This window comes from Dendrobates tinctorius, unplaced genomic scaffold (assembly GCF_039654945.1).
Source record: "Dendrobates tinctorius isolate UK_male_01 unplaced genomic scaffold, ASM3965494v1 ptg000044l, whole genome shotgun sequence".
Lineage (NCBI taxonomy): Eukaryota > Metazoa > Chordata > Amphibia > Anura > Dendrobatidae > Dendrobates > Dendrobates tinctorius.
Genome location: NW_027361712.1, coordinates 16,055,612 through 16,083,115, shown reverse-complemented (window position 1 = coordinate 16,083,115; position 27,504 = coordinate 16,055,612). Strand labels below are relative to the sequence as shown.

Here is a 27,504-nt window from a genome sequence, read left to right as displayed (position 1 = left end):
CAGGAGAATATAAGTTCAAAATAATTAGCTACAACTCACATGATATGTGTAATGTGGACCCTAACCTGCTGCCTCAACGCGCATTTCACTGGTTTTCATCAGGACCGCTTCATGTGATTTTCACAAATTAGAATAGGTGTTTTGTGCTAGTTATATTACATACATAGCCATAAGATTTTGTTTTGACCCAAATATATTTTTTCTTAAGCTGCCACCACGACAAGGTAGACTCTTTCTTAAACTACCCAAGTATTGACTCTAGGTATATTTTTATTTCTTCCTCTTTAAGTGAATGAGTCACATACATTTTTAAAATGACCAATAATGCCAAATACAAGGGATAAATAAGTCACATCATGACCAGACCACATATTACCACCACATAGTGACCAAATACTACAATACTGATCATTAATAAAAACGACAATTCTAATATTCCCATAAGTGCCATTATACACAAGAGCTCTGTACATAGAATACAAATTTGCTCCCACTTTCCAGTACATCACATGTTAAAATGGTGTCAAAAGTACAACTCATCCCACAAAAAACAAACTCTCATATGGCTTTGTCGCCAGAAAAATAACTTTATGGCTCTTAGAAGAAGAGGAGATGGAAAATAATGTCAGGAAGGGGTTAAGTGGTGAAGGCCCACTCACTGTCACAGGGTCCATAGTGGGATTTACCAGCTCCCCGGTGGGTTGTAGTATATTCTAGGCAGCAGACTGCTGCTTCTTGAATCTGATGCGTTCAAAGTAAGAAAAATATGTAATCTTAAGAGCTTGAATATTTTTTCTTTTTACAAAAGTCCAAATTGTAATAGATGCAAAGTTAGACTTTTTTCACAATAGGTTCATGTGGAATGTTTCAGGTATGGTGTGGCTAATATCTACCAAATGTGGTCCAAAGAAAGACAACCGGTGAAGTGGCGACAGGGTCATAGTGTTATGCCGCCTGTCACGCTGCTCTCACCTGGGGCTGGGACCCTGCGCCCGGCGTCACCACTTCTGGTGCCGCGGCCACTCCGGGGGTCCCGTCGGGTGCACACACGCACCTCGTCCCATGATTGCTCAATGTTGCTAGTGCGCATGCGCGCTCTTCTCGGCTGTCTACAGCCGTGTCCCCTCTATGGTCCTGGAGGACCTGACCCGGAAGTCCCAGTGCTCTTGCCCTATATCAGGCTACCTCTTCCTATGGGAGGTGCCGGATTATTGTTGTGCTTCCTGGCTTGGTCTGTTTTTGTCCTTGCTTGGCTGCGCGCTGTACTCGGGTCCTCTGCCTCGTGCTCTGTGACTGTACTCTGCCTATCCGTGCTTTCTAGCACATGCTTCATTCCTGTACTCAGCCTTGTGCTTCGCTCCTACACTCTGCTGTGTTCTGTCATGCTTCTTGGCACACCTTCTGCCTAACCCTATGCTCTTGCGTGCTCCCTTGCACATGCTCTGCTTTGACCGCACCCGGGCGCGCTTGTCAGTGTGCGCCATACGTGCTCCCGTGTACTCGCCTTGCACTATCCAGTATCTAGCGCACTCCCGTGTACACGCCTTGTTTTGTCTTGAACCCTCCGTGCTTCCATACACTTGCCCTGTACCCTGCGTGTCCGTGTCCACGCTTTGCAGGTTCCTGTATTCTGCATACTCCCAGTAGCATCCTGCAGACACTCTCACTCGTGTCTCCTGTGAGCCGGCCATCTGGTGCCAGCAGTCGTGGTACCTTACCCTCTTGGGCTTGCCCCTGACACTCCCTGTATAGGGTGTGGTGCTCACTAGGTCAGCTCGCCCTGGGAGGGATGGAGCCACAACCCAGAGGGTCCACTCCAGGAGTCATCACAAATACTCTCGAGGAGCTGTAAAAACACAACTAATTTCTGCTTGGTGCAAGGAGTGGATGTGCAGACCAGTTGGAGTGCCTATGCTGACCCATGACATTATTGCAGACCAATTCTAACCTTTCAGAAATGGTTTGAGGAGGTATATCATACGTTAATGGTGTTAACTGGCTCTTGGTACCAGATAACACAGGACAATTTCAGAGGTCTTATGGAGTCAATGTCTCAATGGGTGAGAGCCCTTTTTCAGGAAGGCTACCTATACAATATAGTGCTTTACTACTTTGTTTACAATAGTATTATTTGTATTACAGTATTGGTTAATATTCCATGCCAATAAATCCCTTCCAGTTTGTCATCATTAAATGGCATTTAACAGAAATTAGAACATCGTATTTATATTGCCCTCTGTGTTGCGGTTTTGCAGACCACTCTTTGTTCAGGAAGATGGATTTCTACCCACGATCTCTAAGACACCAGAAAAGATTGTGGAAATACCTGAAACTAAAGTATTGAGTGACCTACAAAGGTATGGACTTCAGCAATTGTCTCATTATGAGCTTCAAATTCTGTGATTCTCCCTATGAGCAGGTTTCATATGTCCAACAATCACATTCCGAGTACAGATCAGCTGCAGCTAGCCCAGGCGCTGTGTTTTATACTTGCACTATGAATGTCAGTCATGTTAACCTTGCCTTATTGTATCTAATTTGCTTTTATTGCAATCCCTCATTAGGAAGTTATTCTCAGAGATTGACAGCACTGGGCATTCACAGTTCCTTAGCCTGGCTCCACGTTCTCTTTCTCGCTTGTGGGCCTCCAGATCCTTTTTCACCAGTCTTGGTAAGTTTTAAAACCCTGTATGCATTTTAAAAGTATTAATTTTGGTAATCTATTATTTGCTACAATCTTTAGTAAAACAGACAAATCAAAATGTATTGTTATGCGCATTAAAAAGCAAATTTCGCATTGATAGCACTGGAAAAAAAGGACTGTGGGAATACATGTCAAAACTAGGTTAAGGGGAATCTGTCACCCCTTTTTTCGAATATGAGCTGCTGGCACCAACATCAGGGGCTTATTTACAGCATTCTGTAATGCTGTAGATAAGCCCCCGATGTAACCTGAAAGATAAGAAAAAGGAGTTAGAATCTACTCACCCAGGGGCGGTTCGATCTTGGTCCGATGGGTGTTGCGGTCCGGCGCCTCCCATCTTCTAACAGTGACGTCCTCTTCTTTCCTTCCTGTCGTGGCTCAGGCGCACTGCTCTGCCCTGTTGAGGGCAGAGCAGAATACCGCAGTGCGCATACTCTGCTCTGCCCTCAACAGGGCAGAGCAGTGCGCCTGCACAGGAGCCACGACAGGAAGGAATGAAGAGGATGGCATCGTATGAAGATGGGAGGAGCCGGACCGGACCGCGAAACCTGTCGGACCGGACCGCCCCCCCCCGGTGAGTATAATCTAACTCTTTTCTCTTATCTTTCAGGTTACATCGGGGGCTTATCTACAGCATTACAGAATGCTGTAGATAAGCCCTGATGTCGGTGCCGGCAGCTAATATTCGAAAAAAGGGGTGACAGATTCCCTTTAAAAAAGTGTTGGCTTCGGTTGGTGAGCTCTACAAGTTCGTCGAAAGCTAAGCAACTTGATTACAGCATAGCATCTGTACGAGGCAGATGGACCATCTATGGTCTTTTGCTATTTATTTTTTATTTCATCAGTAGTATTAATGTCCCTCATCTTTGTTTCTTCAGGCAGTTCATATTGTACCCTCCACATTAGTATACCTCCCTGCAGAAACCACATCAGCCAGTCACCTGACCTCTAAGGCTGCTGCCAAAAAGAATATTCTACCCGACCCACCTTTCTTCTGCTACTGATGGTTACTTTGGGCACTCCCTGGTGGTCAGAAATAGAGATGAGCAAATATGTTCGGAAAACGATCACCAAATATAAATTCGGCAAGAATATGGTACAATCGGATTCGTGATTGGTAACACGAGCATTTTTCTTAAAATCAGAAAAAGTCGGTAACATTCGGTAAAAGATAGAATAAAAGCCCGCAATTCATGTGCCACGTTAAGTAAAATCACAGTGACAGGTTAGAATAGAATAGATAGAATAGATATATACACAAAGAATACATAGATATATAGGTCAGTGACACACACACACACACATATGTATATATTACATAGATAGAAGAAAAGCCGGCAAATCAGCAGCTGCGGTAGTGTAATATCACTGCATGAGCCGACAGGATAGAAGAGATGGATTACATACAGTAAATACATAGAGAAGATAGATATATAGATGTCTGTGACATATACAATTAGTGCAGTGTGTGCAACTTACTGAAAATGTATTTAATTAATGAAAGATTATTTTTCTGAAAAAAAAAAAAAAAATGGCATGGGCTCCTGTGTAATTTTCGTAACTATCAGAGGGAAAGCAGACGGCAGGGGGCCGATGTTTATAGCCTGGGAAGGGGGTAATACTCATGGAGCTTCCCAGGCTATTAATATCAGCTCACAACTGTATACTTACCCTTTACTGTCTATTAAAATGGGGGAGCCCCCAAATAAAATGATGTGGGGTACCCTATAATTAATAACCAGAAAAGGCTATGCAGATAGTAGGGGGCTATTATTACCCTAGGAAGGGGCCATGGATACTGCCACCCCCCAGGCTAAAAATATCAGCTCTCAGCCGCCCCAGAAAAGGCGCATTTCCAAGATGTGCCCATTCTGGCACTTAGCCTTGCACTTCCCACTTGCCCTGTAGTGGTAGCAAGTGAGGTGATAGTGGGGGGGGAGGTTGATGTCACCTTTGTATTGTCAGGTAACATCAAGCCCTGAGGTTAGTAATGGAGAGGCGTCAATAAGATGCCCCCATTACTAACCCAATAGTCAGATTGTATGAAAACACAGACACCCAGAAAAAAGTCCTTTAATTGAAAGACACAGACTCCTTTAATAGTCTTAAGTAAACATACGTACGACTTCGCCCATTCCCACGATGCCCTTGTCATCTGCAAACATTATTCCTCACCTTTCCGCAGAGATGCTTTTAATTCATTTGTTCCACGACGGGTCTAGCTCTGCTACATCTTGATGGCAGGCTGCATGGTTGCATGATGCGATCATGCAGCCTTGTCATCCAGTCGACACCGGGCACCCTGAGACAGGTCCTGCAAGTTCATGGCCAATGAACTCAAGGAGCAGCTGATGAATACTCCCAAAATAAGGCATGGGGACCCCTCTCTATTATTAATAACCAGCCTTGCTGAAGCTGAGGGTTGCAGCCCCCAGCTGTGAGTTTTGCCTGGCTGGTTATCAAAAATACAGGTAAACTCACCCCGTTTTTTAAAATTATTTATTTACAGCGCAGGAGCGGCTGATAAATACTCCCATCCGCTGCTCCTGCTCTCACTGCTATTAGCGGCAGCATGTGTTAGCTGATGGGAGCGGTAGTCCCATCATCTGACACCAGTGACCGGAGGTAAACTTCATACATCTGATCAAAGTGGAGCGCTCATGCTGTCTTTTGACAGTGTGGGAACCGCGGCTCTCTGACCGGCGGGGATGATTTCACCGCTGATCAGAAGCGCTACGCCGATGTTTCCCACGCTGTCACACAGCGTCGGAAACGCCGGTTTTTGTGCTGTGTATGTTCGGCTATATTTGATGATTAAATTGGCAAATACTGCAAATTCTGTGATCGTAAGCCAAACCGAATATTGAAATATTCGCTCATCTCTAGTCCTAAATATTATTTTACTCCAAATCTTTCGTGTCAATCGTCACTGTTTTGAGCTGTATTTTTGGGAGGGTCCCTTTTTCCCCAGGCGCACCTCCTCACTTCCCGCCCTGAACTCACCTCTCCTGTTGCATTCTCTCCATCTGATAGACCTTCATTTGCTCGAGCTGCGCCAAATGCTTACCATGTGGCTCCCTCTGCCTTAACTGTCTGCTCAATCAAGACCCCTTGTTTCCCCCAAAATAGAGCTGGAGGAGTCTAACAAACAGATGTTTCCACAAGAAACATAGGATCTCTTCCCACAAATTTTCCTTGGCCTCCCCAGATCACGCCTGGGAAACAGGCACAGCGGATGAAACAACTTCTTCCACTGTCCAGTCCAATCTTCTGGGGACACCTCAGACTCAGAGGCCAAGCAGATTTCTCATCAGGCAGTGAGAGACACCCTTCAGGTTATAGACATCACTCTCCTAGAAAGCAGATTCCGTTTGTTGGCACCAATCTTCTTACGTAGGAAATGGCAACACCCGGACAAGTACATGCTTTTCCCTAGAACAAAAGTATGAGCCCCCACACATACCCCCCTATATACAGTATTAGCACTCACACAGCCCCTCTATAAACAGCCTCTTATATTCAGAATGAGTCCACACACAAACCTCCAAATATAAAGTATAAGGCCCCTACACATAGCCCCTATATACACTATGAACAATCACATAGACCCCTATATATAGTATGTGCCCCTAACCCAGCCCCCATATATACTGAGACACATCCCACATATTATATAGCAAACACTTCATTTTCAACTTGGTTAACTGTTCACAATAACAGTAATTTTCACAAGGGTGCACAAACTTTTACATGGTACTGTAGCTCACCAAGTGGAGCCAACACTTTTTACACCTAGTGTGTCAAGGTGTTGCTTAATGTAGTCAACAAGAAAGGGATTTTGCAGTTAGTACAAAAAACACAATTTTAAAAATTACAGCAGATAGACTCTTGTGTACGTATCACATAGGATACACAGACTGCTGTATACATCAACATCACAGAGGATACGGTCTCTGCTGTATACATCAACATCACAGAGGATACAGTCTCTGCTGTATACATCATCACAGAGGATACACAGCCTCTGCTGTATACATCAACATCACAGAGGATACACAGCCTCTGCTGTATACATCAACATCACAGAGGATACACAGCCTCTGCTGTATACATCAACATCACAGAGGATACAGTCTCTGCTGTATACATCAACATCACAGAGGATACCCAGCCTCTGCTGTATACTTCAACATCACAGAGGATACAGTCTCTGCTGTATACATCAACATCACAGAGGATACAGTCTCTGCTGTATACATCATCACAGAGGATACACAGCCTCTGCTGTATACATCAACATCACAGAGGATACACAGCCTCTGCTGTATACATCAACATCACAGAGGATACACAGCCTCTGCTGTATACATCAACATCACAGAGGATACACAGCCTCTGCTGTATACATCAACATCACAGAGGATACCCAGCCTCTGCTGTATACTTCAACATCACAGAGGATACAGTCTCTGCTGTATACATCAACATCACAGAGGATACCCAGCCTCTGCTGTATACTTCAACATCACAGAGGATACAGTCTCTGCTGTATACATCAACATCACAGAGGATACCCAGCCTCTGCTGTATACATCATCACAGAGCATTTGTGTATCCTATGTGATGGATGTCTTCCCTGACCAATTGCTTGACAGCTTTTAGGTGTGAAGCTGTATCTTATAGAAATACACAGGAAATTCACTTTTAGATACAATCTGAGATTTTAAGTCTGCTCTGCATCTAATTATTTATTAAGTAAGCTATTATACCTCTACCCACTTATATAAAGCAGGTGATGGCATACAGAGAAAAGTGAAGGGCAGGGCTCGCCTCTGAGCAGTCAGAGGGAATCTAATAGGCGATCATGTGATCATGTATTTCATTGTATAGAATAAGCATCTGACATTCTGTCTACACAAGAGTCTTTACACAACTGAGCATCACACGTTCGATCACATGACCAATAGCACTGGGGCACACACACTGAAATGGCCCCTGGGCAAGAATAGAAGGGCAATTTGCCATCCAATAGCTCATTATAATTCACAATTCCATCTGCACTTTGGAAGTACTGTAGAAATGAGTATTTCTAGACATTAGCATAATGTGCAAAAAAAAGTGATATTTGAAAGGGAACCTATCATCATGTAAAAAAAGGTTATTAACCTGCAGATATAGGGTTAATCTGCAGGTTAATAGTGTTCTGAAGCAGACCGGCGCCAGCACCAAAAGCCCCACTGCTGGGAAAAGATGAACTTTATTGCTCCCGTCAGCCTTGAGCTTTCAGTCATGGTCGACACTGCTTCAAATCACCGTTCAGAGGATAGCAAGTGGTGGCTGTAAACATACTCCGGTACTGACTAACAGCCGCCTCAGCAATAGAGCATTAACCTCGTATCTGCAAGTTAATAGCATTTTTGTTTTTAAACGACAGTTTCCCTTTAAGGTCACCTCCTACCAGGAGGATTTCCTCTTATAAGGATTTTAACCCCTTAGTGACCGTGCAAAATTTTTAAAATCCGACCAGTGTAACTTTATGTGGTAGTAACTCTGGAACACTTCAACAAATCCCATTGATTCGGAGATTTGCAATTTTCAAACTTCGAATGATTATCCCTGTAATCCAGACAATCATACCACAGGAAAACATTAATAAACTGTCATGATACCAGTGCTGGGTGACCGGCACTGCTGGGGTTAATGTTCTGACCTCAGTGCAGACTCTCACATGCACACCTGGGACCTATTATGGTGGCCTCTCATTGGTTCTGGGGAGGCTTCTTATAGCCTCAGGAAGCTCCCATCCCCCGTCAGTTATACTTTCGCCCTTGGCATTGTGTGGTGACCCCTGAATGTGTTAGTGCTGTGTTCTGGTTGCTTGATTCTCTGTGTATGACTCGGTTTGTTCTCTGGATTCTGCTTTGGATTCTGCTTGGTACCTTCTACGTCTGTTTGGTTTTGATCTCTGCTTGGCTCTGATTATCCGTTCTGCCTCATCCCTGGTACTTTACTGAGATCTTGTGTATGACCTTTGGCTTTGTCTGACCTCCCGTCTGTTTATCCCTCCTGTACCTCTCTTGCCTTTATTGTGCATGACCCCCCGCTTTGCCCGACTGAGTTTTCTACCTTCTTTGAAAGCAGGACGCTAAGCTCCGTCCCCTTGTAGTTACATGACCGTAGGTCCTGTGCCTGCTTTCTAAACTTCTACATTCAGGTCCCGTGCATCTTTATTTTCCGGCTGTTCTTGTCCCCAGGAGTCCCTATGGTGCGGGTGAGTCCCTGCCTAGCGGAGGCTGTACGCCGGCACTGTCAGGACCCTGACATTATAACTGACCATTAAGTTATTTGGGGGGTTTTCGTGCAGAGTTATGGATCCCATACAGTGTCTGGCTGACCAGATGAAATGACTGAGTCAAATGTTTCAGGGTCTAGCTCTGGAGCAGCAAGCTCTGGCTCGTTCTCAGCAGCAGGTTTCTGAGACAGTGCGGGGAGCTCTAGCTGCTGGGTCTCTGGGGCGAGTGATGTTGTTTTGGTGTCCCCAGAACCACCTGTTAAACTGCCTGACTTTTTTTCTGGAAACAAAAAAGAGTTCAGGGTCTTCATGGAGGGGTGCAAACTTTTTTTTTTAGTTTGAGACCACGTTCCTCTGGTCGTGGTCTCAAACTAAAAAAAGAGGGTCCCCACAAGCTTGGGCTTTCTCCCTTCCTCCCACTGCCCCTGAGAGAGTGTCGGTGAATGCATTTTTTGAGGCCCTCGGGCACATTTATGATGAGCCTGACCGAGTGCGATTGGCAGAGGACATGGTGATGAGCGTCTGTCAGGGGAAACACTCAGCTGAGTGGTTTTGTACTGAATTCCGCCGCTGGGCCGCAGAGGTCTCTTGGAACGTCGCCGCACTCCGAGGACTCTTTCGCAGAGGCTTGTCCGAGCGGCTGCAGGATGCCTTGGCGTTACATCCCCCATCTAACTCTCTTGAGGACGCCATGACCCAGGCCGTCCGGATGGACCGCAGGCTGCGGGCCAGAGGGGTGATGCAGGTGGAAACTCCATTGTTCCCCAGTGGAAAAGAGACTGCCCCTGAGTTCATGGATGTAGGCGCCCTCTCCCTGAAGGATACGGAGAGGAAACGCCGGAAGGACAAGCAGTTATGCTTTTACTGCGGTAAAACGGGTCATTGGAAAAGGGAGTGTCCTGATTGCCCATCTTCAACCCGGTCGGCGGGAAACGACTAGGTCTGGGTAGTCAACGGGGAGACTACCCAGACCCTCAGGTACCCATTTCCTCGTTTTCTAAAGTCTTACTGCATGTGGAACTGTTTGTGGACGGTAGTTCTTTTTCCTCTACAGCCTTCGTGGACTGCGGATCATCGATTAACCTCATTGACTCCCAATGGGTCACACACTGTAAGATAGGGACAGTTAGGCTCAAGGTTCCGATCAAGGTGATGGCCATTGACTCCTCTCCCCTCACTAAGGAGGGAATTCTCTTTATGTCTGACTTGTTTTCACTCAGAGTGGGCGCTACTCATGTGGAAAACTTAAGTTGTTTTGTTCTGGACAATCTACCTGCGGGGTTGGTGCTGGGCATGCCCTGGTTACGTCATAACCCAGTTATTAACTGGAAAATGGGGGAGATTGTTCAATGGGGGTTTAATGATTTTAAGTTATGTGATAAATCCGCACTGCTGGTTGAACCTGTTAAATCTGTGTCTGTATCATCTGTCGAGCTCGAAGGTATTCCGGAATGCCTGAAGGACTTCGAAGATGTATTCTCCAAAAGCGAGGCCGAGACGTTACCGCCACATAGACCCTTTGACTGCGCTATTGAGCTGGTCCCGGGGGCTAAATTACCTAAAGCCTGTCTGTTTAATTTGTCCGGTCCTGAGCGCTTGGCTATGAAGGAGTACATTGCTGAAAGTCTGCGCAAAGGACACATACGTCCTTCAGTCTCACCTGTGGTGGCAGGTTTCTTTTTCGTAAAGAAAAAAGATGGCGGGTTACGTCCCAGTCTCGATTTTCAGGAACTTAATCAGATTACGGTACGGAATACGTACCCCCTTCCGTTGATTCCCGATTTGTGTAACCAACTATCAGGGGCAAAGTGGTTTTCTAAACTGGATCTTCGGGGGGCATATAATTTGATAAGGGTCCGAGAGGGGGATGAATGGAAAACCGCGTTCCTCACGACCGAGGGACTGTTTGAAAATTTAGTCATGCCATTGGTCTTACCAACGCCCCCGCCATATTTCAGAATTTCATCAACGTGGTATTCTCAGATCTCATTGGTCATTTTGTCGTTATCTACTTAGATGATATTTTGATATACTCCTCCGACAAGCATTCTCATTTGGAACATGTACGAACTGTTCTCCAAAGACTGAGAGAAAATCATCTGTATGCCAAATTGGAGAAATGTGTATTCTGTGTGCAAGAATTGTCATTTTTGGGATTAATTGTATCCGGTGAGGGTTTTCGCATGGACCCCAAGAAGGTGCAGGCCATTGCGGATTGGGTGCAACCCCGAGATCTTAAGGGTCTTCAGCGCTTCTTGGGGTTCACCAATTATTACCGCAAATTTATCCGGGGGTTTTCGCAAGTGGTCAAACCTCTCACGGATCTAACATGCAAAGGTGCGGATGTGAGAAATTGGTCCTCGCTCGCAAAAGAGGCCTTTGTGACGCTGAAAAAATGTTTTATGTCTGCTCCTGTCTTGGTACAGCCAGATCCTTCCAAACCATTTGTGGTGGAGGTGGATGCCTCCGAGGTAGGGGCAGTGTTATCTCAATGGTCTGCCACTTTTACCAACCTCAGGCCATGTGCTTTCTTTTCCAGGAAGTTCTCTGCTGCTGAAAGAAATTATGATGTAGGCAATAGAGCTTCTTGCGGTCAAGTTGGCGTTTGAGGAATGGAGGCACTTTTTGGAGGGGGCCAGTCACCCGGTTACTGTGATCACAAAAATTTGTCATACATTGAGTCTGCTAAAAGATTAACGCCCAGACAGGCCCGTTGGTCACTTTATTTTTCTCGATTCCAGTTTACTATTACTTTCCGTCCAGGGTCAAAGAATGTCAAGGCTGACGCCTTATCTCGTAGTTTTCACCCTGTGTCTGCCCCTGAGCCACCGTCCTCCATCCTGCACCCTGGGGTGGTGTTAGCAGGGATCTCGTCTGAATTGGAACGGGAAATCAAGGGGGCCCAGTCGCTGGCTCCTGCGGCCAAGCCAGGGGGCAAGCTGTTTGTCCCAGAGCAACTTTGCCTTAAACTCTTGCAAGTGTTCCACGAATCCAAGTTGTGTGCTCACCCTGGTATATCAGCCACGCGACTGGCGGTGGCTAGGATCTTCTGGTGGCCTACTCTTGGTTCTGATATAAAGAAATTCATTTCTGGTTGTGGGGTCTGCGCTCGTTCTAAAAGCTCCCATAGCCGGCCGGCGGGGGAGCTGATGCCCTTGGAAGTTCCCGAAAGACCATGGACCCATCTGTCCATGGATTTTATTACCAATCTTGCCTCTTCCAGGGGTAATACGGTGGTATAGGTAGTGGTGGACAGATTTTCAAAGCAGGCTCATTTTGTACCCCTGTCCGCATTACCTTCTGCTGAGACCTTATCCAGATTGTTTGTGCAGCATGTGGTCCGCTTGCATGGGGTACCCCTGAATGTGGTGTCTGATCGTGGTGTGCAGTTTGTGGCTAAGTTTTGGCGTGCTTTCTGCAAAAAATTAGGGATATCTCTGTCCTTTTCGTCTGCATACCATCCTGAGAGTAATGGTCAGACGGAACGCACTCATCAGTCTCTAGAACAGATCCTCAGATGTCTGACTTCTGCTAGACAGAATGACTGGTGTGATATACTGCCGTTGGCTGAATTTGCCTTCAATAGTCGGGTGAGTCAATCCACTGGTCTGTCCCCTTTCTTGATCAACTATGGGTTCAGTCCTCATTTTGGTGAGTTTTCTCGTCTCGATCTGGGGTGCCCCGGGGATGAGGACTCTGTTGAGCGGTTAAGAAATACATGGGCAGAAGTCCAGCGGCGTATATCTAGGTCTCAAGGCAGGTATGTTTTTCGCGGACAGGAAACGAACACCTGGTCCCATGTTTCAGGTTGGAGAGAAAGTTTGGCTCTCCACGCGAAACATTAAGTTAAAGATTCCGTCAGCCAAGTTGGGCCCCAAATTCATTGGCCCGTACAAGATTGTGGAAAAAATCAACCCAGTAGCGTACAGGCTGTGCCTTTCACCCTCTTTCAAGATCCCTAATGTCTTCCATAGATCTCTACTGAAGCCGTTTGAAGCAGTCCGGGGAGAATCCGAGTCCGCTGCTCCTCTGGTTTCGGTTGAGGGACATGTGGAATATGAGATTGGTCACATCGTAGATTCTAGGTTGGTACGGCGGTCAGTACAGTACCTAGCTCATTGGAAGGGGTATGGGCCAGAGGACAGGTCCTGGGTGCCGGCCCGGTTGATGCATGCGGATCATCTGGTTCGGGCTTTCCATGCTAGATACCCGGGCAAGCCTGGGGGTCCAGAGGCCCCCCGTTGAGAGGGGGGTACTGTTATGATACCAGTGCTGGGTGACCGGCACTGCTGGGGTTAATGTTCTGACCTCAGGGCAGACTCTCACCTGCACACCTGGGACCTATTATGGTGGCCTCTCATTGGTTCTGGGGAGGCTTCTTATAGCCTCAGGAAGCTCCCATCCCCCGTCAGTTATACTTTCACCCTTGGCATTGTGTGGTGACCCCTGAGTGTGTTAGTGTTATGTTCTGGTTGCTTGATTCTCTGTGTATGACTCGGTCTGTTCTCTGGATTCTGCTTTGGATTCTGCCTGGTACCTTCTACGTCTGTTTGGTTTTGATCTCTGCTTGGCTCTGGCTATCCGTTCTGCCTCATCCCTGGTATTTTTCTGAGCTCTTGTGTATGACCTTTCGCTTTGTCTGACCTCCCGTCTGTTTATCCCTCCAGTACCTCGCTTGCCTGTATTGTGCATGACCCCCGCTTTGCCCGACTTTGAGTTTTCTACCTTCTTTGAAAGCAGGACGCTAAGCCCCGCCCCCTTGTAGTCACATGACCGTAGGTCCTGTGCCTGCTTTCTAAACTTCTACGTTCAGGTCCCGTGCATCTATTTTCCGGCTGTTTTTGTCCCCAGGAGTCCCTACGGTGCGGGTGAGTCCCTGCCTGAGGCTGTATGCAGGCGGTCAGGACCCTGACATAAACAACATTTTCCACATGTCTGCTTTACATCAGCACCATTTGTAAAATGTTATTTTATTTTGTTAGCAGTTTATGAGGTTTAATAATGTAGCAATGATTTTTCAGTTTTTCAAGGAAATTTACAAAACTTATTTTTTTAGGGACCTATAAAGTTTTGTATGTTTTATTTATTGAAAATTATTGGTAACATGACAGCAATGCAGTAAATCCAACAATTCAGGCGTAATACAGCACAAGTAAACAATACAGTGTTCAGAGGACCGTGCCGGTCTCAAGAATAGTGATGAAAAAACTGAAGATTGACCAAGTCTACAGGGATGTAAACACCCACTTTGCCGTCAGAACATCGTTACATGAAGAACGATCAATTCTTACTTGTTATTAACAAATAAACATACATTTGGAACAGAACTGGTGCCCCGATGTTCAATAAGAAACCTTCTGATGAAACAATTGCCTTAGTAGGAACCAAATCAAGGCCTAAAGAAAGGGGTGAAGAAACCACAGGAGTGTACCAATAGATCAGATGGGGGAGGAGGGTAGGGAGTCGAGGGGAGGGGGAGGGGGGTACGGAGGTCCGTAGACACGCTGCTCAAGTCTAAGATTCAAGTTGTAGGGTCAGGCATAATCAAAGAAATGAATTTTTCTGATTTCCTGTACGACACCCAAGGAGTCCAGACATGCGAGAAGGCAGAAAAGCTATGTGTAGAAAGGCTACCAATTCTTCAGAATGATACAATTGGTCAATTTTAGCTAATAACTGGCTCAAACTTGGAATATTAGACGTATGCCAAAATGTAGGTAGGAGGAGCTTGCCGGCTGTAAGTATGAAGGAGGCCAGTTTAGATATGGCTTTATTATTTGGAACAATTGAAAGATTGAGGAAAACATGTTCCTGTGTGAATTTTATATGGGTACGTACTACCTCATTCAAAACCTGAGATACCGTGTTCCAAAATTTTTGTATGGTGTGACAGGACCACCATATATGTAGATATGACCCTCTGTCCTTCTCGCATCTCCAACACAAGTCCGACAAGGTGGGAAGCCATTTGTGCAGAATGAGGGGTGTTGTAAACCAGTGAGTCAATATTTTATAGCTATTTTCTTGAGCTCTCACACAGTGTGAAGGGCCATATGAAAATTTTTATATTAGGCTAGTTTGGGAGTCAGAAAAAGAGTGACCTAACTCTCCTTCCCATCTCCGCACAAAGGCTCTTTTTTGAGAAACTTGCTGTACAAGCAACATATTATAGAGGGCGGAGAGCACTTTTTTCGGGGTTTTTGTTTGGGAGCACAAAAAGTGGTTAAAGGTCGTGTAATGTCGCCATTTATCATGGCTTGGCATAGCGACTTCCTTAGAGATTCTTAATGTAAGAAGTTATAATTAGACATTGTGGGTAGTGTTTTCATATCTTGAAAGGGTATAATAGTTCCCTCTTTATATAACTGTTGGTGATTTATCTGTTGATGTAGGTTTCGCCAATCCCGCTGCCATGACATCCGAAACCTTAGCAAGCGGCGGGGGCTTCGGTGCTAAATAAAATGCCACCGACTTCCAGCATTTAATCGCCGCCCTAGTAAGGAGATTCGGGAAGGTAATTTTAGGTGTCGCTGCAGGAGAGAGGATAACAGAGCGCAGTTGAGTCGGAGCCATCTGCTCTTCAATATTGAGCCAGGGTTTCTCTCCAGTCTTCCTGACCCATTCGACAGTCCTTGATAGGACAGCAGCCAAATAGTAAGTGCGGATATTAGGGGCTCCCATGCCACCTTTCCCTCTGGGCAATGAGAGTGTATGTGAGTTAAGTCTGGGCCTATGTTTATTCCAAATATACTTAAAGATAGAACAATTGATCTGGGCTAGGAACGACCTGGACAAATCTATAGGCAGCATCTGAAATAGATAGATTAATTTAGGCATGAGGATGCTCTTGATCAGGTTTTTTCTGCCCATCCAAGATAAATACGGGGCCCTCCATCTTTTAGTCTGGTCTGCAACTAAACTAAGAAGCGGTTTATAATTTAAATTGAATAAGTCTTTAAAGGATGGACTAATTTTAATACCCAGATACTTTATATAATTGCCCGGCCAGTGGAAGGGGAATTGTGACTTAAAATCATTTATAGTGCTAGCAGGTATATGTATGACCAGCGCTTCGGATTTAGATGGGTTAATTTTGAAATTAGACAGAGCCGTATCTCTCTAGAATCCGCATAAGGGCTGGTATGCCTCTGTGGGGACAAAACATAGTGACTAATAAATCGTCAGCAAAGGCCATGGTTTTATGCGTTAAACCCCGTATGGACACCCCCTCTATGTATTTGCATAAATTTATAGCTTTGATAAGCGGCTCCATCACCATTATGAATAATAACGGCGAGAGAGGGCATCCCTGCCTTGTTCCATTATGAATCTCAAATGAGTTGGTAAGGGAGTTATTAAATTTTATTCTGGCTGTGGGGTGAGAATACATTTGCAATATTGCCGCTACCAGCAGAGAGGGAAAATTAAAGCTAATGAGGGTTTCCTGCAAGAAGGTCCATTCCACTATGTCGAATGCTTTTTCCGCGTCTGTGCCTAGTAGCACCAAGGGTATCTTATGGAAATCAGAATATTGCATCAAATGTAGAACTCTCCATGCATTTTCCTTGCCCTCTCTACCCCTAATGAAGCCGGTCTGATCTGGGGAAATCAGTTTAGGTAAATACTCCGCAACGCGCCTCGCGAGCATACTGGCATAGATTTTTAGATCCACATTCAGTAAGAAAATGGGTCTGTAGCTACTACAAAGTTCTGGGTCCTTGCCTTCCTTGTAGATTAGAGAAATATGAGCTTCCAGGGATTGGGGAGGGAAGGAGTTACCTTGTATTTCATTACAATGATTAAGTAAGTGAGGTTCTAGGGCCTCAGAAAAGGTTTTATAATAGATAGCAGGAAATCCATCGGGGCCTTGGGCCCTCCCTGAGGGACTGTTCGAAAGAGTGGATCGGACCTCCCCCCCGGGTGAAGGGCCTAGTGAGGAATTTTTATTGTTCTGATGTAAGTTGGGGAGACTAAGGCTAGCTAAAAAGGACTGGATTTCTGCTTGTTTTCGTTACCTGTCCGCGTCAGATTCATCAGGTTTCAAATTGTAAAGGCTTGAATAATATTTTAAGAATTCCTGTGAAATTTGGCCAATGTCAGATGTTTTACTGCCACTGGAGGTTTTCAGGGAGTGATTAAAAGTCTTAGCTTGTCTAACTTTGATTAATGACATCATAAGTCTGGAGGCCTTATCGCCATGTACATACATACAATTTCTCCAACTAATGTACTGCTTTGCGGACTGCTTATTCAGCAGATCCTTTAGTTGTAAGCGCTTGGCTGTCAGTGCCTCCAGATTCTGACGCAGTAAGGTTCTTTTATGTTGTTTTTCTAAATTAACTATCTCTTCATAAAGATCTTGTATTGCCTTTTTGCGCTGTTTGTTGAGGTGAGAAGCTTTAGAAATTAGTTCCCCTCTGACCACTGCTTTGTGAACCTCCCATATCATTGGAAAGCTCACTTCTGGAGAAACATTATTCTTAAAATAGTCTGTTAGAATGTTTCTGATTCGTTGTTTGTTAGTGTCTGAGGTTTGAATTGAATCATTTAGCCACCATGAGCGATACCCGGAATGGGGTTTTGAAGTTGAAAACCGTACTGCAACTATCGAGTGGTCCGAGTGTACTGAGGGAAGAATTTCTGCTTTAAATAGGTTCGGCAACAAAGATCTTGGTAGGAAAATATAATCGATTCTGTGGTAGGAATTATGGGGAAGGGAGAAAAAAGTGTAGTCAAGGTCATTAGGGTGCATATGTCGCCACACATCTATTAATGAAAGACTATGCAGGGATTTCTTTATCCTGATAATATTTTGGTATGAAATCTGACTTTTTTTGTGGACGAGTCCAAGATTAGGTCTAGAGGTATATTAAGGTCCCCTCCAAGAAGTGGTATGCCCTCTAAGAAGGAGCGGAATAGATTTAGTTTGGATGTAATCCATTTGATTTGTTTTTTGTTGGGGGCGTATAAGTTGCCAATAATGACCAAGGTTCCTGCCAGTAGGCCTTTTATAAAAATATATCTCCCCTCTGGGTCAACCAGTGAGTCAGATAGTAAAAAAGAAGTATTCTTGTCAAATGCAATTGACACCCCTCTAGAACTCTTCTGGGGGGGGAAGTTGCTTGGTACCACTGGTTGTAATATGAACCATCAAAAGAGGGAAGTTTCTCAATTTGAAAGTGCGTTTCTTGTAAAAGAATATTAAAATTTTCCTTTTTCAACCAATTCAGTGTCTGTGCTCTTGGGATAGGTGAATTTAAGCCATGTGTGTTAAAGCTTGCTAATTTTAGTGTACTTTGATTAGCTTCCATATAAATTGAAGTGAGCGTGCGGACCTTTGTTCTGCAGTGTGACCTCACAGGACCAACCCGGGGAGGACGTGGGCAAAAACAAGGGGTAATTGTAGTATAGTGGTATTAAGTTTACCTTAACTGGGGTAGTGCACTGGTCAATGCCAGTGCAAATAATAGTAACATAAACCATGTTGATTTGAGACAATTAACATTTCAAAAGGGGGGGAAGTGATTATGATGCCGCCAGTGTCACAGGCTTCATGTATAAACATCTCTTTCCCATCTCTTGGAGCAATGCCTGCCCCCTCTCTCACAGTCAAGATATATCAAAGTGGATCGAGCAGGCCCCCCGAGAAAGGAAGCAACAATAAACTGTTCTGAGTAGTGCTCTACTCACACATGAGGTCCATGAAATCCGCCATAGATATCGATTGATGCCGCAGTTTGACCTTTCTACCTGAAAGGAAAATTAGAACACAAAAAGAAAACACAGGTATACAATAAAGTCAAACTAAGCAGCCTCCAGATGACTATCGTTGCTGATCGGCCATATCCGACAGGCAGTTCCCATGTCATGGACATGTCCTTGTCTTAGGCCATCAGCTCCTTAGTTTTCTTCATCCGGATAGATTTTGGCTTTGCTGCTTTATGCCGGTTTCGAGTGGACTTTGCTGATTGGACCAGATTCCAAGGCTTGGGTTGGGACAGAGGGTGCAATGAAGGAACTGGATGGTATACCTCTATATCCGGATACTTTTCCAGAACTATCCCCAGCTCTTTGCACGCCTCTTGGATTTCCGCCGAGTTCCTGGCCTGGATGCGTTTGTCCTTGGAAGTTATTGCGATGCCAAATGGGTACAACCAGCGGTATTGGTTATGGCGCAAAGCCTCAGTAAAGGGTTTTAGAAGACGTCTCTTATTTAATGTCGATGCTGCTAGGTCCTGAAAGATCAAGACTGGGGAATCCTCAAATGTTATATTTTCTGCTTCCCTTGAACGTATTATTAAATCCTTAGTACGATAATCCAAAAAACGGCAATTGACATCCCGGGGAGGGTCTCCCATTTTGGGTTGTGGTTTTAACGACCTATGTGCCCTTACTATCTCAAATTGTGAGGGGTCGTCTTGAGACAGAAGTTTAGAAAATATTTCAATCAAGGTTGCGGACAGCGCTTCAGCCGCTACTGATTGAGGGATGCCCTTTATCCGCAAGTTATTCCTTCTTTCTCTATTCTCATGGTCCTCAAGGATAGAATATATTTGGTTGATATGTTCTCCTTGGCTCTGTGAGCAAGCTATAGCCTCATTGGTTTGCTGGATTATGGAAGAATTGGATGCCTCAAGCGTATCCACCCTGTGGCCTATTTGAGAGATTTCTTGCTTAATGTCAGATAAGTCTTTGACCACCGGATCAAGAGATTTAGTAAGTATCCTCTTTATGATGGATCTAGAGACAGGTTGATCTCCCATGCTACTATTGTCCTCCATATCGCTTACTATATCTGATTCAGAGTCGCCTTGAGAGTGCTGATCCATGGGCACTAGAGGTTTGGATTTAGTCGCGGTGGATTTAGTTTGTTTTTTATTAAGGAATTTATTCATATCTACTTGAGTTAGAGAAACTTTAGATCCAGAAGAAACTGATGTGGCTCTACCAATCTTGACCATCTTTAGACGTTCAAATTCAGCGATATCGGGTAGCTATTTTAGCGCCATTCACATTCCCCCCCTGTATAAATTTTCATGAAGGTAGTCACATTTTTAAGGGATGCACAAGTAGTTAGGTTCCTCCTTTATTTTGAGATAGATGGGTGCTGATCTTCAAAGTGACCACTTGGTGTCACTATTATCTCAGCAATGAGTCTGATTCTAGAGAGTGTCCTGAATCTTTATTTCTGCTATTTGTGGGACCTCAAGTCTGACGGAAAAAAAAAAAAAAAACACTCAGAGAAAAAAAAACGAGGGTTAACTCTTCAGGACATATAGTGTCCCCTTTGCCTTTATGGCCTCTCCTGTTTCTCTCCCTTCCTTCTTCTCCTCCCCTCCTTCAGACCCAGACCCTGTTTTTTGATGTCTTCAGTGGATTATATTTTTATTGTATATTTTCTCTCCCTCCTTCCCCTCTCTTTAGCCACAACCCTGGGCGCGATTTTATCTCACAGAGCCGGTTTGTGCTGTGCTCCCAGCTTCAGCCCCCAGCGTTGCCTCTCCCCGCAATATGGCGCCAGAATGTCTCCAACGTCCCCGGGTCTCGCTCGGGTAGCTTCAGATCCCGGTGACAGGCAGGCCTGCAGCCAGGGAAGTCAGGAGCATGAGAGGAATTCACCACGCTCCCCAGCAGAGGTATGTAATGAGTGCCGCCGGCCAGCGGCTGTCAGCACATGTGAGGAGGCGGGGGAGGGAGGGGTGCGAGGTGATGGAGTCAGGCTGCAGAGTCTCCTGTTCACTGCTCCAGTGCCCGGGTCTCTCAGACAACTAGTGAGGGGGAAGTGCGGTCAATCAACAGGGATGGGGAGGGGAGGGAAAGTGTCCAAGTCTCCTCAAATGGTACCTCTGTGACGCTGGATGTCTTTCCTCCACAGCAGCTCACTGTATGAAGATGTCATCTGTCCTCTTTTCACTGGCACCTGGGACTTGGCCAGCTCTCAAACCCGGGCAGCCGCTTTTCCCTCTTGTACAATTTTAAGCTTCTGGAGGAGCAGGATGGGTTCCGGACACTATTGGTGTTCAATTTATAGCCAAGGGGTCACTTCCTTCTTTATAATCCTTTAGCTTCAGCAGGAGCACCTGGTAGACACATCTTGTCTCAAGCTCAGCCAGGCCGCGCCCCCGGGACCTATAAAGTTTTGAAGTGACTTTTGAGGTTTTTCAATATATAGGACCCCCAAAGTGATACCATTTTGAAAACCGCACCCCTCAACGCATTCAAAATTGCTTTCCGGTAGTTTATTAACCCTTCATATGCTTTTCAGGAATTAATGCAAAGTGGCATAACAGGAATGAAGACATTTTTACACCATCAAAATGTTGATAACTTCTTCACAGGCCCTTGAAGCTGGCAGACTTTAAGGCCATTATTTGGCCATGAATTGCCATGGTAAATATCAGGACCACACAATCAAGATTTCAGGGTGCCGATGATGTTGAAGAGGGAGTTCCCACACTTTGTTAATCATCTAGATACTGTAGTCATCATTGACAGCACCATTTAAGGGGTTAAACAACTATAGACGGTACCAACACAAATTGTGGCTGATGCAGCAAGTTGTCAGCTACAGGATTGTCACCCATTGGGGGATGCTAGTTAGTGATGGGCGAGCACTAAAATACTCAGGTACTCGTTGCTCGGGTAGAGCAAATTGGAATGCTCGGGTACTCGACCTGAGCAACGAGCCCAATGTAAGTCTATGGGAAACGCAAGCATTTTTCCGGCACCCCCACCTGGCGGTCTGCAGAGGGACTAGAAATTGCGGAAATCCATGGGAATAGTGCTCAAATGACACGGTAACAGCATGGAGAAGACCTCTGGCAGCATTTCTGACTCCCAGGTCACTGTATGAACAATGTTGTCAGGGTCTTAAATGGATTTTCCTGGGAAATATGTTCTAGGGTAATGACTTGTGTGTAAGGCAAAATAAATACCCAAAAACAAAACTGCTCCTCCACACCTTTGGCTATGTTCACACGTAGCATTTTTGATGCCTTTTTGATCTTTAGCATTGCTTTCAACCAAGACAAATGCATTCACTGGGAAGTGTCATTTTAACATTTTACAACCTTATCTGGCCATGTGGTATGTGACACATCATCAGACACATCCTGTTTCATTTATGAAGGAGGGACTCTGAAAGTCACAAATCCTATTTTTATAGGGCCATCAGGCAGCCTTTACTATTCTTAAAGGTCCAGCAGTCAGCCCTCACTATTCTTAGAGAGCCATCAGCCGGCTAGGCTTTGTTATTTCCATTATTAAACAGTGAGTCTCCTATACTGTTATTGCGTAAGCAGTGAGTGGCAGGTCTGCCCAAAATTTGGACGCACCCCAGTACCCCATTGACAAGACGTACAGGAGGGCTTCATGAAAAAATGTTCCCTTTATTAGGAAGTGGGACTCCCATAGTGTTTGCCTATGCAATGAGTGGCAGGTCTGTCCAAAATTTGGATGCACCCCAATACCCCATTGACAATATGTACAGGAGGGCCTCCTGAAAACAATATTCCCATTATTAGGAAGTGGGTCTCCCATTGTGTTTGCATATGCAGTGAATGCAAGGGCTGCCAAAAATTTGGAGGCACTCCAATACCCCTTGGAAGAGGAGGGCCTCATATAAAATGTTCCCATTAGAAAGGAGTGGGTCTCCTATACTTGTAATGCCCATGCACTAAGTGTATGGGCTGACAAACATTTACCCCTAGGAACACACTGTCTAACAAATTGTTTTTACGGGCATCATAAACACCCTTTACAAAAAATTATGTGGGTGTTGCATCACGGACTACAGTCACCCTGGTGATATGGTGGTGGAGGATGAGGAGAGCCAGTTCATGCCACGTGTCCAGCTTGGACACCCAATAATTATAAGGCACAGAGGAATCACGGAGGACGTTGATACAGTCAGCAAGGTACTCCCCTCAGCATCTTCCCAAACTTTGCACTCCTTGTGAGAGTACCCCGCACCTCAGGGCCTGTGCGATGGGAGGGTTTGACAAGACTCTCCCAGAAATTTGCTAGTGTTCCCCTGCCTCTGCTGGATTGGAGTTGTGTCTCTCTCGCCTGTACTCCTTGGTTGTCCGACAAACTGTGACCTCTGCCGCCAGCATTTTTTAGATGGGATTTTTTAAAAATAATTCTACAAGGGCCCTCCGGTACTGCCCCATTTGAGTAGAGCTGTCCGCCTCAGGAATAAGAGATAGAAAGTTCTCCTTGTAGCGTGGGTCTAGAAGTTTCACTAACCAGTAAAGATTGTCACCCAAAATTTGGAGAATGTGAGGGTCACGGGAAAGGCAGAGTAACAAACTCAACCACGCGTGCCAGACTGCTAACATGCAAGACTTCTGTGTCCTCACCAAGAGGACGACTGACCATGCTCTCCTCCTCTCAGGCCATCCATGCTGAACAGACGGTATGACAGATGTGCAGGTAGTACCATCTATAGCGCATGAAACTTGCTCCTGTTCTTCCTCCTCCTCTTCATTGTCACCCAATCCATGTTTGGATAAGATGAGGCTGGGCTGTGTGTAATCAACCTGTATGGTTCCTTGCTCCATCTCATCGTGCGCCGCCTGCAATGCATCCTTTTTGATTGTGAGCAGAGAGCGTTTCAGAACACAGAGAAGCGGGATGGTGACGCTAATTATGATGTCATCGCCACTCACCATCTTGGTGGAATCCTTAAAATTTTGGAGGATGGTACATATGTCTGACATCAATGTCCACTCCTGAAGTCTTATGTGTGGAGTCTGAACTGAACACCGATGCTGGTAGTCAACAACTGCCCTCTTCTGCTCACAAATCCTTTCCAACATCTGCAGTGTAGATTTCCAACGAGTGGGGACATCACACACCAGTCGGTGAGTCGGAAGCTGCAAACGCTGCTGAAGCATGGGTGACGGAAGCTGGAGCTTTCTAAAATGGGCACACAGGCGGCATACTTTGACAAGCACATCCGACAGCTTCAGGTAGGTTTTGAGGAACCGCTGAACCACGAGGATAATCATATGGGCCAGCCATGGTACGTGTGTGAGCTCGCCTCAGAGCTGCCACCAGGTTCCGGCCATTGTCATACATGACCATGCCTGGCTGTAGGTTCAGTGGCATCAGCCACAGATCTGCCTGCACTTTCAGAGCTGTCCACAACTCTTCAGCAGTGTGCGGTTTGTCACCTAAAGGGCCTGTCACACTAAGCGATATCACTAGCAATATCGCTATAATGTCACTGGTTGTTGTGACGTTATAGCGATATTGCTAGCGATATCGCTATGTCTGATACTTACCTCCGACCGCTCCCCCTCTGGTTATCGCTGATCGCGCGAGAACGTCCAGGACCGTTTCTCGTCGTCGGCTTCCTGTGGTGCAGACGAGCGATGTGTGGACGCGGGCGGGAGGACGTCAGGATTGCCTTGTCTGACAGGTAACGATCCCTGCTATGTCGCTGGTGAGATCTGCCTGTGTGGCAGCTCACTAGCGACCACTTAGCGATACACCAGCGATCCTGATCACGTCATATCGCTGGTCGGGATCGCTGGTGCATCGCTAAGTGTAACGGTACCTTAAGCATATTAGCTTCCACACAGCCTGTTGATGCTTGGCTGAGGCAGTGCTTCCAGCTTGTGACAGAGGTGGTCATTTCGGAGATGGAGGCTGAAGAGGAGGAGGCCACCACACTGCTTCTTCCTGCCTGTTAGGGTGCTATGCCTCCCTCCCCCTGTTTGGTGCTGTCCTCACTCTGCATGTCCCCCTGCCAGGTTGGGTCAGTTACTATATCATCCACCACCTCGTCTTCCGCTCCCGCATCCTGGTCCTCCTACTTTCTGGCAATTTTGTCTTATCATCGTCCACTTATTGTTACACTTTCAAACCGTCGCCTTCGTGTGACCGTGGCTGCTCAAATATTTGGGAATTGCTACATGTGATCTCCTTGCCCCGTTTCAAGTGGACTGGACGAGAGGCCCAAATCTATAAATGGAAAAGTGAACAGCTCTTCGGCGTGTCCAAGTGTGGGATCAATTGTTTTTGGGCACTCGGCAGACTCACGGTTACTGAGACTTGACTGTGTGGAAGACAGAATGGTGGTGGCAAAGTGACTGGAAGCATTATCCGCTATCCAACCAACAACCTTTTGACACTGCTCTGGGTTCAATAGTGGTGTGCTGCTGCGGTCCCCTAGTAATTGGGACAGGAAGGTCGGGCGAGAAGATGTATGGGTTTGTTGTGGCACAATTTCAGCTTGGCCTCTGCATGCACCATCATGTCCAGATCCCTGTCATTTTCCACGTGCCTTGCCCATTTTAAATGGAGGACAATATTTTCCACGTTCACAACAACTGGCTGAATTGTGAGCTCAGTTATGTGATCCGTGTGATGGACAAACCACAGTTTTCAATAGCTGGCCTGTAGGTAACTATTTTTAGCAGCATTCTGGTGTCAATAACTTCACTAACAGACTGCAACAAAACTTGTAGGCCAGAAATGGCAGAATTTAAAGCCGACTTTTTATCACTGATCAGTGTGATGGACAAACCACAGTAGTAAATAGCTGGCTTGGAAAACAATTATTCCTGGTCCCTGATACCCGGGGCTATGTCTAGAAATATCAAGTAGCAGCAGACAGAACTGGAATGGACCCTCTTGCTATATGCCCTGCAGTCTGCCACATACACTGCCTGCCTGCCTAGCACGGATATCTATGCAGCTTTATTAGTCCTTAGAACGACTGTTCGTTGAGATGGATATGTGTATTATATATGGTATACCCACACTAAGAACCAAGAAATCTCTCCCTAGCTCAGCAGCAACTCTCCCTACACTGCCTGATTCCGGAGCAGACTGTGACGAGCATGGTGGCGCCAGGTCTGATCTAGACCTGATGACACTGTGCGGCCAGCCAATCACTGTAATGCCACAACCAACATGGCTGCGTCATTACAGTGTGTGGCAGACAATTCCTGCATGTTCACTGGCTCTCTAAAGAGCACCAGACATGCAAGGCGGGGACCCGAGCTCCCGCCGAGAAACCCTGAAAATACTCGGCGATCTCAGATCATCTTGAGCAGTGAGATGCTCGGGTGAGCAGAGTAGTGGCGAGCATACTCGCTCATCACTAATGCTAGTCTCTTATATTGCAGATCAGTAAAAAGACATCAGTGGTCACTAAAGGGTTAAACCTGCCAAGGTATCATAAGTCTATTTACATTGCAGAGTGGGCTGCATAAATATATATTTAACCCTTTTGTGACATTTGACGTACTATACCGTCCATGTGCCCTGGGCCTTAATGCCCATGGACAGCATAGAACGACATGTGCGATCAGCCGCGCTCACAGGGGGAGCGCGGCTGATTGTGGCCGGGTGTCAGCTGATTCTCACAGCTGACACCCGGCACTAAGTGCTAAGAGTGGTGACGGACCGCTCCCGGCACTTTAACCTCCGGAACACTGTGATTAAACATGGTCGCAGTGTTACGGAAGCAAGCAAGCAGAGGGGCTGATCGCTGACATGGAGACCCGATGTTGTCATGGTCTCCAGAGCTGAGAGACTTCGTGTCATGCGAAGTGCATGTCAGGAAGTCTCTCAGGTTAGTGTTATTTATTCCATCAGTAAATATTTAAATAAAAAAAAAATCTAAACAATAAAAGTACACATATTTAGTATCGCCGCGTCCGTAACGACCCGACCTATAAAACTGTCCCATTAGTTAACCCCTTTAGTGAACACCATTAAAAAAAAAAAAAGGCAAAAAAACCCAATGCTTTATCATCATACCGCCGAACAAAAAGTGGAATAACACGCAATCAAAAAGGAGGATATAAAGAAACGTGGTACCACTGAAAACGTTATCGTCCCGCAAAAAAAACAAGCTGCCATATAGCTCCATCACCAGAAAAATAAAAACGTTATAGCTCCTAGAATAAAGGGATGCAAAAATAATTACTTTTTATATAAAGTAGATTTTATCGTATAAAAGCGCCAAAACATAAAAAAGATATAAATGAGGTATCGCTGTCATCGTACTGACCTGAAGAATAAAACTGCTTTATCAACTTTACCACATGTGGAACGGTATAAACGCCCCCCCAAAAGAAATTCATGAATTGCTGTTTTTTGTTCATTCTGCCTCCCAAAAATCGGAATATAAAGCGATAAAAAAAAATGTAATTTGCCCGAAAATGGTACCAATAAAAACATCAACTCGTCCCGCATAAAACAAGACCTCACATGACTCTTTGGGCCAAAATATGGAAAAATTATAGCTCTCAAAATGTGGTGATGAAAAAACTATTTTTTTTCAATAAAAGCGTCTTTTAGTGTGTGACAGCTGCCAAACAAAAACTCGTTACAAAATAGTAAATCAAACCCCCTTTATCACCCTCTTAGTTAGGGAGAAATAATAAAATAAAAAAAATGCATTTATTCCCATTTTCCCATTAGGGTTAGGGTTATAGTTAAGGTTGGGGCTAAAGTTAGGATTACAGTTACGTTTGGGATTAGGTTCGTG

At 45.5% G+C, this 27,504-nt stretch overlaps 1 protein-coding gene across 1 annotated transcript in view; it reads left to right on the top strand.

Moving 5' to 3' along the window:
• Window positions 1-27,504, top strand: part of REC8 (REC8 meiotic recombination protein) — a 173,225-nt gene that overhangs the window by 143,461 nt on the left and 2,260 nt on the right. Inside the window, exons 17-18 of the mRNA XM_073575530.1 lie at window positions 2,256-2,357; window positions 2,565-2,671. Of these exons, the coding sequence (XP_073431631.1) occupies window positions 2,256-2,357; window positions 2,565-2,671 (209 nt within the window). The remainder of the gene's footprint in view (window positions 1-2,255; window positions 2,358-2,564; window positions 2,672-27,504) is intronic.